The sequence below is a fragment of the Amphiura filiformis genome, chromosome 8 (genome assembly GCF_039555335.1).
Source record: "Amphiura filiformis chromosome 8, Afil_fr2py, whole genome shotgun sequence".
Lineage (NCBI taxonomy): Eukaryota > Metazoa > Echinodermata > Ophiuroidea > Amphilepidida > Amphiuridae > Amphiura > Amphiura filiformis.
This window is the reverse complement of record NC_092635.1, coordinates 40550489-40567422: the sequence shown is the minus strand read 5'-3', so window position 1 is coordinate 40567422 and position 16934 is coordinate 40550489. Positions and strand designations below refer to the sequence as shown.

Here is a 16934-nt window from a genome sequence, read left to right as displayed (position 1 = left end):
ATTTCCTTTCCACCTTACAAAGTGATATAAAGTATGATGCGCTATTTGTTTCAACAATTTCCTTTCCACCTTACAAAGTGATATAAAGTATGATGCGCTATTTGTTTCAACAATTTCCTTTCCACCTTACAAAGTGATATAAAGTATGATGCGCTATTTGTTTCAACAATTTCCTTTCCACCTTACAAAGTGATATAAAGTATGATGCGCTATTTGTTTCAACAATTTCCTTTCCACCTTACAAAGTGATATAAAGTATGATGCGCTATTTGTTTCAACAATTTCCTTTCCACCTTACAAAGTGATATAAAGTATGATGCGCTATTTGTTTCAACAATTTCCTTACCACCTTACAAAGTGATATAAAGTATGATGCGCTATTTGTTTCAACAATTTCCTTTCCACCTTACAAAGTGATAGAGTATGATGCGCTATTTGTTTTAACAATTTCCTTACCACCTTATAAAGTGATCAAGCAAGATGTGCTATTATTTGCTGCAAAATCAATTTTGAGGAACAGTAGTCAAAGAAAGCTTTGAACTTCTTTTGTATTTCATTGCCATTTGCAACATTAAAATGTCCATATCTCTTGAAACTTCAAAGGATTTTAAGTACATTGCAGCCTGTCAAACAGACAATGTTTGCAAAAAAAATTAAAGTTGATAATAACTAGAAAACAAATCAAAATTACAGTCAAATCCTAACAGTACCAAAAAAACACCTCATTTTAAGACAGTTGAATTTGATGTAAATAATGATAAAAGACCAGACCAGCAATTATCAAAAGAGTAATTATATTTGCATCAATAATGACAATAGACAAGACCAGCAATTTTTAAAAGAGTAAATAATTATATTAGCATCAAAATAATTCCTTGCACAATGACAGGGCACATTTTACCATGAACATACAAAAATGGAAATGAATTTGAATAATAATGTATGGAGTTGTCAACACCGTCTGTTTTGTTATAATGTGAAAATGTGCATCTTCCTCTTTGATAGGCAGTTGTAGGCATCATAATGAAATATATTCAGGTTATTATTGAGTTTGCTGACAAGTAACACACTGTTGCTATCAGTCAGTAGGCCTACACCGCACAGGTATCATTTAAACCAATAATTTGCGGTTTCCCTATGTTAACGATCCATATAAGTAGCAGTATTAACTCAGGTAGGGTCAATAACAAATTACAATATTTCAGCATTAAACCATGACTTTTATGTCAGCATCACCTCATTTGCTTTTGCAGTGGATTTATCACAACTGAGACTAATATAGCTGAATAGGTACATGTATTAGTCTCAGATCACAGTACAAAATTGCATCAGGGTTTTCCATTCTCCAAATTTCCTTAAATTTAAAAAAATCATTATATTGGTAATGTATTATGGTAGGGCTAAGTTATGTTGATACCTGGTGCAGGTACCAAAAAGCAAAGTGATACCATGCTTTTAAGCATACTTTTTTGACCTAATTTTCCTGTTGGAAAAAAGAGTAACAAAAAAGTCCTATAGTTCTAAAAGTTAGAGTCAAAAGAGTCGTAAGTGTTCTGTCCTGTTAGCTAGGTAGCTAGAAACCTTTGTTCTACAATACTTTGTGCAGATAAAAAAAGCTTTTTATCGTTAACAGATAAACTAGGGATGTAGGCCTACTACATGTAGTAGCAATAGTTACCAGTAGCAACACTTTCTATCTTTTTTAATTTGCCCTAAAAAGTAACCAGCACTATAGGGTTCAATATTTCTTTGTTGGCTGTTGGGCTTCTGGACATGCATCTGAAAATAACTAATTTTAAAACTAAACTATCAATCAAACGATTGTGTAACCTCCACGCTTATTTTATTCCCTTAAATAAAGCAACATATGTTTCATCTCAAATCCTATGTTCAAATGCAAAAAAAAAGGTATGTATGCATTTACTTTAAAAGGATTGCCTTACAAGAAGACCAAGCTATTGCCCTGTCACAGACACCCAGGCAGACAGACACACAGACACCCCGACAGACAATGCAGATAATAGAGATTAAGTGATATGCTTGGCAATCAAACCAGGCAGACTATGAACAGACCAACTCATCATCACACATAAAAATGACCGCCGTGTATCGTCACTTCTCGGACATTCAACTACCACCTGATTCCCACATGGTCACAACAAACAGCTTCATTACCAGCATTGAAACTGATAACATACGAGAGCAAATTCAATGACATACGCGGCTTCATTGCTCATCATGCTCACAATTGGCCATTCCAGTCAAAATCCATACACCCCCTATGGAAGACATTTATCCTTAATCTCCCACACAGGGAGTGTGAATTTCAAATGGGGTTACATGGATGGGTGACTCCATTTGAAATCTACACCCCCTGTGTGGGAGATTAAGATCCTGTCTTCCATACGGGTGTGTGGATTTCAACTGCAATAGCCCGATGGTGAGTTTGACAAACTTCATCTCCAGTTGACATACAATGAAAAAAAGGACGATGTTTTCGATAACAACTTATACTAGCGCTAATATCATTTGGATCATCAAACCTGGAAAATGGACTGTTATTTACCTGAATTTTGATCAATGATGAACCATTCTTACAAAGGTCATTGCCAATCTGATAATATTGCATTATTGTATGACTGTGATATCATTGCTTACATTTTCAATATGAACTCAAGATGCAAATGAAAGTAACCAGATACTATTTGAAAGTTGAATGTTAAGATTACTAATAAAATTTCATGACGATGCAAGATAGTTAATCTTTCTGTGCTGCTTTTCTCAGCTTTACCACCATATTTCACAAACAAGGCGGTTCTCGAACCACGAGTCTCGCCTGCTTTCGCAACCGCCTGCTTTTGTGATTACTTTTGGTAGAGGTAAATGAATTTGGCAGTTATCGGCTAGGCACGATTATCTGGCTGATGGTGACTGTGCCCACCAAGTTTCATGCCCATGCAACAGTGTTTACTAATTTGACCCCTGGTGACCCTGAAATGACCTTCCAAAACTTTGGCTCTAAATGTTGACTGTATCCACTAAGTTTCATACCCACACGACAGTTTTTACTAATTTGACCTCAGATGACCCCTGGTGACCTCGAAATGACCTTCCAAAAATTTGGCTTTAAATGTTGATTGTACCCACCAAGTTTCATGCCCATCCAACAGTTTTTACTAATTTGACCTCAGATGACCCCTGGTGACCTTGAATTGACCTTCCAAAAATTTGGCTTTAAATGTTGACTGTACCCACCAAGTTTCATGCACATCCGATAGTTTTTACTAATTTGACCTCAGATGACCCCTGGTGACCCCGAAATGACCTTCCAAAAATTTGGCTTTAAATGTTGACTGTACCCACCAAGTTTCATGCCCATCCAACAGTTTTTACTAATTTGACCTCAGATGACCCCTGGTGACCTTGAAATGACCTTCCAAAAATTTGGCTTTAAATGTTGACTGTACCCACCAAGTTTCATGCCCATCCAACAGTTTTTACTAATTTGACCTCAGATGACCCCTCGTGACCTTGAAATGACCTAAAAATTTGGCTTGAAATGTTGACTGTACCTACCAAGTTTCATGCCCATACGACAGTTTTTACTAATTTGACCTCAGATGACCTCTAGAGGACCTCAGTGACCTTGACCCACTAACCAATACAAACCGGTTTTGTCTCGGGTCAAGATGCACCCACCCACCAAGTTTGAGAAACGTGCGACTCATAGTCTCCGAGAAAATAGGCGAAAACCAAAACTTTAATCAAATTTGTCACACACACACACACACACGCACGCACGCACCCCCACACACACATACATACGGAAAAGTGATTATATAGTCTCCTGCCTTATCAGGCGAGACGCGAGACAAAAACTAAGGCTAAAATTTGATATTTTGATAAACAAGAAATATGAAAGAAAATGGCAAATATAGCACTGACAAGACAACAAACGATGGAATTTTAGGAACATTTATTTATACTGAGCAATCTGTATGGATTATGGACAAACATCTGACGATAAACTTAAATAACCATGAATTGTACAAATTGTTCATGTTTAGTTGCAACCCGGGAGTCTCAAATATGATTGCATTTTTGGGTCAGGTATGCAACTATGTTAAGAGTAAAGATTTGAAAAACTAGAGAGATTTTCATGATTCTAGATGTCCTTTACCAGTTTGTTTCACTTTACTTTCATCATCAATACACAGTGAAATATTTTCATTTGAACAACAAAAGGGATTTAAAGGACATTTCTGAAAGAAAATAATGTACAATACATTATGGCAAAACTAGGGTAAAGGAATACCGGGGAGGGGTAAAAAATACACAAAACATAGGAATATTGGGACGTGTGAAGCCCTTGGATTGAGTTCCCTTCACTGAGACTGCACAACCCTTGAGCCACAGATATCTTCACATACATGTATAGTTTGTAAACATCCCAACAGTATCATGATATTTAGAGCAAATTATATCTTTCACACACTTATATTACCATTTCACAAACAAATCTACCTAAATCTGAAAGGCAAGTGTAAATCTCAAGAGCCCTCACACTACCAGCACTACATGTACCAGATATAAATAGCCCCAAATTGCCACAAAATAAAGAATTGACAATCAAATCAAGACCTCTGTGACCCACTAACCCATTTCTACAAAAGCCAGCACAGAAGATGTGTAAAATAAGGAGATAATCAAGAAGAAGTTAAGTGCTAGCCAATGACAATTTCCTCATTGAAATCTCCTGTCTTCAATCTCTGTAAAACTTGTCATGGTAACACAATGCATTTAACTCCAACACCAAATGCTATCACAACAGAATCACATGCATGCATATGCCAGTCAGCCAGTACAAGCAACTAGTAGTTGTGTTGTCTTTAAATACTACTTTATAAAATCTTTTTCCCTTGAGCGAGATTCTCAAATTGGATAGTTAATTCCATTGGAGCAGTCTTTTGTTACAATCTGATAAAATGGATAGGTGTTCTCTCTCCTTTTACATGAAAACAGTTTCAAAAGTATGTGGAAAGTGGTTATTCCCTTCTACCGTGACTGCAACCCTTCAGCAAGAGTTATCTATGAGCATCCCAATGCCATCTGCAAGTACATATTTACAGCAAATAATATTTTTTATATATTATTTTTTTATTACCATTTTTTTAAACAAATCTAGACCTAAATCTTGAAAGGCAAGTGTAATTCTCAAGAGCCCTCACACTACTAGCACTACCAGATATAAATAACCCCAGATTGCAACAGAATAAAGAACTGACAATCAAATCAAGACCTCTGTGACCCACTAACCCATTTCTACAAAAGCCAGCACAAAAGATGTGTAAAAGAACAGAGATAATCAAGAAGAAGTTAAGTGCTAGCCAATGACAATTTCCTCATTGAAATCTCCTGTCTTCAATCTTTGTAAAACTTACCATGGTAACCCAATGCATTTAACTCCAACGCCAAATGCTATCACAACAGAATCACATGCGTGCATATGCCAGTCAGCCAGTCCACGCAACTAGTAGTTGTGTTTTCCGTATATGCTTCTTTATAAATCTTTTTCCCTTGAGTGAGATTCTCAACCTGGATAGTTAGTTCCATTGGAGGAGTCTATTGTTACAATCAGATAAAATGGATATGTGTTCTCTCTCCTTTTACCTGATAACAGTTTCAAAAGTATGTGGAAAGTGGTTATTCCCTTCTACCGTGACTGCAACCCTTCAGCAAGAGTTATCTATGAGCATCCCAATGGCATCTGCATGTACATGTATACAGCAAATAATATCTTTTACATATTATTTTCTTATTACCATTTCACAAACAAATCTACCTAAATCTGAAAGGCAAGTGTAAATCTCAAGAGCCCTCACACTACCAGCACTACATGTACCAGATATAAATAGCCCCAAATTGCCACAAAATAAAGAATTGACAATCAAATCAAGACCTCTGTGACCCACTAACCCATTTCTACAAAAGCCAGCACAGAAGATGTGTAAAATAAGGAGATAATCAAGAAGAAGTTAAGTGCTAGCCAATGACAATTTCCTCATTGAAAAATCACCAGTCTTCAATCGCCGTAAAACACCAGTCAGCCAGTGCAAGAAACTTCATGTGAGATTCTCATACTGGATAGTTAATTCCATTGGAGCAGTCTTTTGTTACAAGCAGATAAAATGAATAAGTTCTTCTTTTACTTGATAATGGTCTGAAGTATGTAGAAAGTGGTTATTAATACTGCCTGTTTTTGATGATATACTTCAATTGCTCTTGTCTGCCTGCATAATTATATCTTCTTACAAAGCCCATAATCAGGTGACATTGGGCAAAATGCACTCCGTCATCTATTCCAACTTCAACTCAAGTGTACATGTGTGACGTCATTAAGCAAAATGAGCAGTCTATTCTTGATATTCAGTTTAAAGTTTAAGAATATACTATAGTGTGTCTCGTCTAAGGTTGAGAGTAACATTAATGTTAATTTCGCAGTGGCAGATTCGAATCGTGCACGCTGACTTAATCCCACCGGGCGTATACACACGCGAAGGGCGATTTGTCCGTGCACTGGCAATGCAAGCAGGTAAATGCACCAATTCAAATCTGCCACTGTGAAATCCAACGAAGCATTACTCTCAACTTACGAAGAGACACATTATACTAATAAATTATCTATCATGTTAAAATGTAAGAAGGCACAGCCTAAATACTTTAACCCTAGCACGGTATTTTATCTGGCAACTCTGAACCAAGGTTTTCCATTTTTCTGTAATTCACCAAATGCAACCTCTGCCAAACTCTGAATCAAGTTGACCTCCTCAAAAGAATCTTTTATTTAAAAATCACTCAGTTTGTTTAAATGCCCAAATTTACATATAATGTAAGATGGTTAACTAAGGACAAGCAGACACTCAACTCAACTTGACTGTCTCACTATCACGAGGGGAAAAAACCCTCTAGATTGCATGAATTTGAATGACCACTACATGATACACATCGCCATTACTGCATCAAATTAATTGCAGTTGGGTTGCTTCATACAAATGCCTTGACAGAATGAACCACCTTCAAATGACAACATACTGAAAAAAGAAAAAAGACAGCCAACCTTACACAAACCACAGTTAAAATGCATCTCATCTATTTTCATTAAAACCTTTTACTCTGAATGCCAATTCTCGTTCTCCATCAAATGGATTCAAACAAAAAGGAGTCAGATGAATTCTATGACATCATGGCAGTACAATCAGCCTCAGTGAGGGATGGTTAAACTCTTTCAATATTGTTTTCTTGTGTTACGTCATTCCTGCCCTTTGAATCTACCTGATGAATAAAGAATTGCATCTATATCGATGGTGAATTCAGTCTTAAGGCATCGTGAAAGAGTTATTGTTGCTAATGCTTACGTATTTAACATGTTTAATTCATACCTGTAGTGTTAAGTTTGACCGGTAACATATTGATTTGGTCAAACTTGAAGAGAATCAAAAATGCAGTTTTTAATCTGTGAAGCTATTTTTAGACAGAAGCATCAAGAGAATTTTAAATGTCATATTATTTAAACCGCAAGTCACACAGAGATTCATTGCGGTTAGCTCTTTAGGTGCAATTCTGCAATCTTGTCAATAAAAAAGTTCATTGTGGGATAAGTTTGCTTCAGTTCAATTTTGTTCAACTGAAATAATATATTTGCGATATAAATTTCTAAGTGACTGCCTCACTATTAGGAAGAAAAGACCGTTTCACTGCAGACATACAAATGAACACTGCATGATACACATCGCCATTACTGCAATAAGTTATCTGCAGTTGGTTTACTTCTTACAAAACCCTTGACAGAATGAACAACCTTCAAATGATAGCATACTGAAATAAGAAGGAAAGAAAGGCAAGCTAACATAAACCACCGTCAAACTGCTTCTCATCTATTTTTATCAAAACCTTTTACCCTGAATGCCACTTCTTGTTCTCCATCAAATGGATTCAAACAAAAAGGAGTCAGATGAATTCTATGACATCATGGCAGTACAATCAGCCTCTAGTACCAGTGAGGGATGGTTCAACTCTTTCAATATTGTTTTCTTGTGTTACGTCATTCCTGCCCTTTGAATCTACCTGATGAATAAAGAATTGCATCTATATCGATGGTGAATTCAGTCTTAAGGCATCGTCAAAGGGTTATTGTTGCTAATGTTTCTACGTATTTAACAAGTTTAATTCATACCTGTAGTGTTAAGTTTGACCGGTAACATATTGATTTGGTCAAGCTTCAAATTGAAGGGAATAAAAAATGCAGTTTTTAATCTTTGAAGCTATTTTCAGACAGAAGCATCAAGAGAATTTTAAATGTCATATTGTTTAAACCCCAAGTCACACAGAGATTCATTGCGATTAGCTTTTTAGGTAGACTTTTACAATCTTGTCAATAAAAAAATTTCATGGTGTGGTAAGTTTCTTTCAGTTAAATCTTGTTCAACTCAAATGATATATTTGCGATAAAAATATTTCTAATTGACTGCCTCACTATCATGAGGAAGAAAAAAAAGCACTTTCACTGTTTACAGACATACAAATGAACACTGCATGATACACATCGCCATTACTGCAATAAGTAAACTGCAGTTGGTTTACTTCTTACAAAAACCTTGACACCTTCAAATGATAGCATACTGAAAAAAGAAGGAAAGACAGCCAACCTTACACAAACCACAGTTAAAATGCATCTCATCTATTTTCATCAAAACCTTTTACTCTGAATGCCAATTCTCGTTCTCCATCAAATGGATTCAAACAAAAAGGAGTCAGATGAATTCTATGACATCATGGCAGTACAATCAGCCTCTAGCATCAGTGAGGGATGGTTCAACTCTTTCAATATTGTTTTCTTGTGTTACGTCATTCCTGCCCTTTGAATCTACCTGATGAATAAAGAATTGCATCTATATCGATGGTGAATTCAGTCTTAAGGCATCGTCAAAGGGTTATTGTTGCTAATGTTTCTACGTATTTAGCATGTTTAATTCATACCTTTAGTATTAACTTTGACGGTAACATATTGATTTGGTCAAACTTGAAGGCAATCAAAAATGCAGTTTTTTAATCTTTGAAGCTATTTTTAGACAGAAGCATCAAGAGAATTTTAAATGTCATATTATTTAAACCGCAAGTCACACAGAGATTCATTGCGATTAGCTCTTTAGGTGCAATTTTACAGTCTTGTCAATAAAAAAGTTCATTGTGGGATAAGTTTGCTTCAGTTCAATTTTGTTCAACTGAAATGAAATATATGCGATATATATTTCTAACTAACTGCCTCACTATTAGGAAGAAAAACACTTTCACTGCAGACATACAAATGAACACTGCATGATACATGTCGCCATTATTGCATCAAGTTAACTGCAGTTGGTTTACTTCTTACAAAAACCTTGACAGAGTTAACCACCTTCAAATGATAACATACTGAAATAAGAAGGAAAGAAAGGCAACCTAATATAAACCACAGTCAAAATGCTTCACATCTATTTAGATCAAAACCTTTTACTCTGAATGCCACTTTTCATTCTCCATCAAATGGATTCAAACAAAAAGGAGTCAGATGAATTCTATGACATCATGGCAGTACAATCAGCCTCTAGCACCAGTGAGGGATGGTTCAACTCTTTCAATATTGTTTTCTTGTGTTACGTCATTCCTGCCCTTTGAATCTACCTGATGAATAAAGAATTGCATCTATATCGATGGTGAATTCAGTCTTAAGGCATCGTCAAAGGGTTATTGTTGCTAATGTTTCTACGTATTTAGCATGTTTAATTCATACCTGTAGTGTTAACTTTGACGGTAACATATTGATTTGGTCAAACTTGAAGGGAATCAAAAATGCAGTTTTTAATCTTTGAAGCTATTTTCAGACAGAAGTATCTAGAGAATTTTAAATGTCATACTATTTAAACCGCAAGTCACACAGAGATTCATTGCAATTAGCTCTTTAGGTACAATTTTACTATCTTGTCAATAAAAAATTTCATTGTGTGGCTAGTTTGCTTCAGCCAAATCTTGTTCAACTCAAATGATATATTTGCGATATAAACCTTTTGAATTGACTGCCTCACTATCATGAGGAAGAAAAAAAAGCACTTTCACTGTCTACAGACATACAAATGAACACTGCATGAAACACATCGCCATTACTGCAATAAGTAAACTGCAGTTGGTTTACTTCTTACAAAAACCTTGACCTTCAAATGATAAAAAACTGAAATAAGAAGGAAAGAAAGGCAAGCTAACACAAACCACAGTCAAAATGCTTCTCATCTATTTTTATCAAAACCTTTTACTCTGAATGCCAATTCTCGTTCTCCATCAAATGGATTCAAACAAAAAGGAGTCAGATGAATTCTATGACATCATGGCAGTACAATCAGCCTCTAGCATCAGTGAGGGATGGTTCAACTCTTTCAATATTGTTTTCTTGTGTTACGTCATTCCTGCCCTTTGAATCTACCTGATGAATAAAGAATTGCATCTATATCGATGGTGAATTCAGTCTTAAGGCATCCTCAAAGGGTTATTGTTGCTAATGTTTTCACTTAACTAACATGTTTAATTCATAGCATTCAGTTTGACCAGTAACATATTGATACAGCAGGGGAAAGCTGGAAGGGAAACAAAAATACAATTTCTTAATCTTTGAAGCTATTTTCAGACAGAAGCATCCAGAGAATTTTAAATGTCATATAACTATTCTTTTGTTTACTTGTAACTAAATTTCTTTATAGTAAATGATCTGATTTTAGATTTACACTCGTTCAAACTAAGGCAAGTTTTTAAACTAATAAGAAAAATCATACTAAAATATTCATGTTCAATGTGTTCCAATCACAAATTAAGATGATATGAAACAAAATTTCCTCCACTAACTTATCTTAGATCACAAATAGACTGTTTCGGATTGTCTTACACACTATGGACCATAATGGCCTCATCCCAATGCCATAGTTCAATAACCTCAATTAAACACTCATAGTGCAGAATTTGACCTCAAGTTGCAGAGTATGAGTTTTTGTACCTAAATTTGCTAAGGTCATTCAATGAACGTGCAAATGTATTGGGGTTAAAGAACTGTGCCCTGATAGATGAGCATGTTGTGGATCCTAGTGACACCTGATCAAAATTACATACAGGTTGATACAAACGTATTCACGATTGAATTACGCTCCTCTCCTGAAAATCAATGGATTATTGACGGTTTTTATCACTGCTCAAGTTGACCACCTACTTCTGGTCTAATTTAATGAGATTCACAATTAATTCACCTTGCCTGATTGCACTGGATTGTCTTACACCTGATCAATAAGTGTGGTGCGATCACCTTGCTAAGAAATGTGATTGAATAAAATCAGTTCTTGATTTTAGGATATGGTGTCCACTTCAGATGCTTTTATATTGGATTGTTTTCAGCACAATGAAGTCACAGTCAAGTCCAATTTTGATAGGAATAAAGAAATGCAAACCAAGCTTGCTGGAGTATTCTGATAGAGAAATGATAACATAACACTTGATTATTTCATTAAGTCATCCAATCTAGTTAAAAAGACTGATTGCTCCACATGATCCACTTGTTTGTTTGTTTGTTTGTTTTTCAAGAACCCCCACCCCAAACCATCTGGAATATCTTTTTTTTTTAAATAATACCAGTTAAACTAGACAATAATACAAACTTGTGGATCAAACTAGATCCTTACCAGCAAAGAACTCACCAGCACCAATATACATAACATAGGTCTACTTCTGTTTTGTCTATCTTGTATCTTCAAATGAGTTAAGTCATTTCCGAATAACAGAATTCTGTAAATCCATCAGCTATGTTTCTTGATTTGAACTTCAATATATCCCCAGAGTACTCGGTTGGATCAGTCCCTGGTTGGATAGAGCACAGGTAAATGTTGCCAAATGTCCTTGGTGATAATTCCATTATAATTCCTCATAGAATAAGTTTCCATAAACATGGGCGGAATCACTAGGCAATTAGTGTTCCATTTTCAGCAGGCTTACATAAAGCAACTCATCATACGCCTACCGGAACAAGCTGCTTCTTTAAGCTGTCTGTTTCAAATACATGTAGAGTTAAATATATGAATTCCAAAGATTCTATTACTGCATTCAATTCCAGTTTAATAGAGTCTATGTTCATTCAATCATTAGTAGAAATATTCCAAATTATGTAAAACACAGATAATTTATCCAAAGAACCTGTTCAAATGTATGCATTCATGTTCGCTTCCAATGTATGAAAGATTCCACAATGGCAGATTAAACTTAATTGCTTAAAGTGTTGTGTATTCCAATATTTTGCATAAACATATGGCATCCTCCTCAAAGTTGTTTTTGTAGTTCCAATCATAAGTTTTATCTCTGATAATTTGTTCCATCAATTCGCAAGTTGTTCCATCAATTCGCATACTGTCCGCCGGTCATACACATTCAAATGGTCAGCTATGCGTTATTTCAAATACCCCACACGAGGGTGGCATTTATAATCATAGTCATCCGATCATATGTCTTCTGGTTTAACACCAAGGTGTAATAAACAGACAGTTTGATCTCTAACTATTTGGTCATCTCACGCAACTTTGACATCCAGACCTAAGTTAGAAATATTTCCAATGGTTCAATCAAATACAAGAAACAAATCATATGCCACCAATTGGAATGGTCAATCACACTGTTATGTCCACTGGTTCTAATAGCTTGATGATCCATAGTAATATCCATCCAAATCTTCCAGTCGCACTTTCATCATCTGCTGATCACATACTAATACCTTTTCTTCACGCCGTTGTCTGAACTATCCAAAGAATCCACGTTGACCACACCTGCTATCTGATGTTGCATTGGTCTGGTTTTTGTGACACGCACGCAAATGAATTCCAACTTTGTCTGCTTTAACATGCTAAATCATATCTGCTGAATTTTTTCCATTTCTTTCATTACTTGCCCTCAAGCTGATGGACACATACCATCTTCTTTTAAGTTTATAGTCTTCTACAATGACTGCATCGCATTGTTTAGCCTTTTGGTATGATATTAGTATTTCTTGCAAGACGGATTGTGTCAGGTGCAGTATGTGCCGGCAATGACATTGCAGAAACTTTAAATAACTATCACATGCAAGAAAAATATTGATGTGATGCTTCATACATATGTATAAATTCGTTTATTTTGTTCCTTTCATAACACTTTCAAGACATATTATAAAACTGTTCTACCCACGTGTTATGCAGAAAGATCACTTGTGTATTATGCGCTGTCTCTAAATAGAATTACTATTGAAGATGTGTTTCCCTTCTCAGCCCCCACCCCCATACCAACGCATTAATGGTGAAGAAATGTACCTATCATGTGTTATTAACAACTATAATTACTGTAACTTAATCTAACACCCGATCCAACGTTTAATCCATACTGGTGCATATTATACAGCATACTGTACAGAGACAAATTGTTTTTGCATGTGTGTAAAACTGAAGAGTTTTAATTAATACACACCTGAACAATGTAACAACGACTAACAAATATTACCAAGTAATACCTTGTTTTCCCCCTTGGCATTTACAAGGATGCTAATGAAAGTTTACAAAGAAGTTCACTTTTTCATTTAAGCAATACTTTATTTCCATCTGCAACAATACCATCTACCAATACAGTATCAAATTCATATCTAAATAACAAGCTGCAAGAATTTTATCGAAAAAAAACCCCACACAGATACACACAAAAAAGGCCTACACCCTGTCAAAGATCTTTTGCCAGGAGTCTAGAAGGAAGCTAATGCAAAGTTTAGCAAGAAGCACATGGGTGGTGACAAGTAGTCGGGCTGTTGTTATAAGGTTGCATTGACTGTGCAGCCCATGGTTGTTTGTAGTACACATGCTAGGCCATGTTCAAAGTTTACTCAGGGAGAGATACCATCACATCGACGACATCTAGCCTCGGGCGCATCATGGAATTATCCGACAGTCTTTTTTCATCCCTACAGGATCGGCTGATTTCCTTTATCCTTTCGCTGTTATTGCTCATGCTTATCATATGGTGTGAATTCCATGAATTGAAAGAAGAAAAAGCTTGAAAAAGATGAGATGAGAAAGATGAGGAAACGAAGCATAATGCTTTGTGAGCTACACTGCATACTGTGAATCAACACGTCTGCAGTGTGCGTTGCCCTGCAAAGCAGAGTACACAGTTACTTTCTGTTATTTTTCATTTGGTTATCTGGAGGGGCCACATATTGCCTTTGTTCATGCAACATTAAGGCAAGAGTACCCATGGGGTATCTATGCTTAAACCAAAGAGTACCCTTAGTATTCCTTATGTTGTCACATAAACATGGGGGTGCCATGTTGTTGACATAATGGGGGTCCTATAAAGTAATGAAGTAAACAGTAGGTGACTACACAATTTTAGTTCAGTTCTATCAGATGGTGACAATTGCCTGCACAAACCATAACATTTCTTTTTGTGACCTAAAGATGGAGAGGGTCGATTGGTTCTCCTTAGAACTCTGGATGAAGTCAGTCACAGGGAGGACCAGTCTTTGTTTACCGCTATGACATTGTGTTTTCAAAGTCTTAACTGTCTTGTTGTTAGTTGCTTTGAAGTATTTGAAAATTGAATATAACTGAATAGCCTTGGTAGTAATCTAGCTCATGTGAGTAGACCATTTTAAATCACTGCTAAGTTCAACTCCCAGGTAGGGATGGTGTTTCGCCTCTTCCAAAATGGAGTGACCCATCTTGTCTTTCTTGGTAATTGCATTCTTCAATACAAGTGCTCAATGAGAAGCACTTAGATGCACTTAGATTTTTCAACTTGTATAATGTGATACAATTCTGGGAAATCCTGCGCCAATCACACATCATACAGCCGTAACTGGAACACGGGGTAAGACCCATACTTAGTCCCCATCAGCTATATATCCACTATCTGGCCTCATCTAATCAATAGCATATAAAATCTCCATCGCAGACTCAAAACAGGAAAGTAGTCCACATAGTGTTTTATACATCAGCAAAAAATGGTACAATTGTAATATTGAATGCATAGATACACATCCAAATGTTTCATTTCCTATCAAATACTCTCCCATATTACTATTCTTAACCCCTTGGGCACCACCGGCCAAATTTTCGGCCTCTACCAACTTATTTGTTTGCTACAAAGAGGACTATATCATGTATTAAGCCAATCAGAGATATGGTAAGAATAGTCAGTCGGGCTGATGCGGATTAAGCTTGAAATTGATAACAGATCGAAAAGCTCTAAATAACAGATCTAAATTTTGATTGGTTAGTCTGATAATAATATCACGTAATTAACCATTCATGGGCACTGTAAGAAAGGCAGTGCCCACTGCCCAATATCCACATATCCAACACCAGAGGTGAATTCATTAATCAATTATGAATGGATATTTTTGAATTGAGCATTAGAAGTTGGGAGTTTTTAAGCTTACCTCTTCTGAAAGTAGAGCCTTATTGCGGTCCTTGAGTCTTTGCACACTTTCACTTATCGCCTGAAGCTGCTGCATACTTTGCTCTGAAATTTGAACACAATAGTCACAAAATTACTATTAAAACTAAGATCAAAATCCAGCTCCACACACTTTAATCTGAAACCCGAACACAAAAATCACAAAATTAGCCTAAAAAGTGAAATATTTTCAATAAATTCTCTGAAATTTGACACAGAGTGAAATCTAATAAGTGTGGCGAAATACTAGATTCTCTCTGACTTAACCGCTCAATTTGAAGAATCATTGAAAAAATTAACACCTGTATTATTTCTAATGTTTTAAGTCAAAACAAGCCACTTATAAAAAAAAGTACCGACTGACATTCTAATTTTCCTTTCAGTCTGGTTGTTATTTTTGACTTTGGTAACATCATTGATTCCTCAGGTGAATAGATGGTTCCTTATCACGTCTTCACTTGCCAATAAACCGACGCAACTCCGCTTCACAACATTGGCTTCTAGTTACGTCAATTGTCGCTTATATAATATTGCTTTCCTTATGATAACCCAATTATAAAAATATGCTGCCGAGACATCAATCATCACAAAGCATTTTCAGAGGAATGTGATCGATTAGGAATATTCATATTCATCATAAAGTTGTAAATGCCTTCACTAGGATATTTTCTTTTGATCATAGTTGAACAGTCCTTTTTTTTACTTTCTGATTGAGGTGTAAACTATATTTTAATATTTTAATTAACCAAACAAAACTACTCCGATAAGAACCATCCGACTTCAAAGCTATTTTGGGCATTCCTCATAACACTTTTCAGGAAAAAAAAACGACCCTCGCATTATGAAAATGGGAACAAGTACTGCTTACAGCAAAACATCATCGACATTGTTTTCTTAAGATAGCAACATTATGTTATTGTCTGACAAATTTGTGCTTCAGACATGCAATCATATAACACCCAGTGGGAAGGAAAGTTGACGACAATATATCAATAGATAAGGATGCCTTTCTTAGTAGAATTGTTTCAAGAAAATCGAAAGTATGACATTGTATTGATGCCGCAACCTATGATAGGCTCATCTGATGAGTTAACTTTGACAAGCTTTCGACAAAAGCTTACCTCAGGCTAGCGCTGGCACCTTTCGTTTGGCCTATATACTGTTTCCTTTGCATGCAAAGAATCAAGTGCGCTTTGTTTTGTACAATAAAAGGACAAGTGTATAGACAGTAGTATCGATGCAACACCTCCTTATTGTGTTAGAGACTTTTGAGCACATTGCCATTTTTGATGTTTCCCAAATGACTGTTATTAATCTTTCAACACCTTATCTTTTTTTACTATATTTAACTCTCTCCACGCGGGTGTCGACTGCAGACGACAAGTTTCAAATTTTAT

At 35.9% G+C, this 16934-nt stretch overlaps 1 protein-coding gene across 2 annotated transcripts in view; it reads right to left on the bottom strand.

Moving 5' to 3' along the window:
- Window positions 1-16934, bottom strand: part of LOC140159029 (A-kinase anchor protein 13-like) — a 186997-nt gene that overhangs the window by 20597 nt on the left and 149466 nt on the right. For both annotated transcript variants that reach the window (XM_072182352.1, XM_072182353.1), the window contains one exon: window positions 15521-15603. In XM_072182352.1, coding sequence (XP_072038453.1) covers window positions 15521-15603 — 83 coding nt within the window. The remainder of the gene's footprint in view (window positions 1-15520; window positions 15604-16934) is intronic.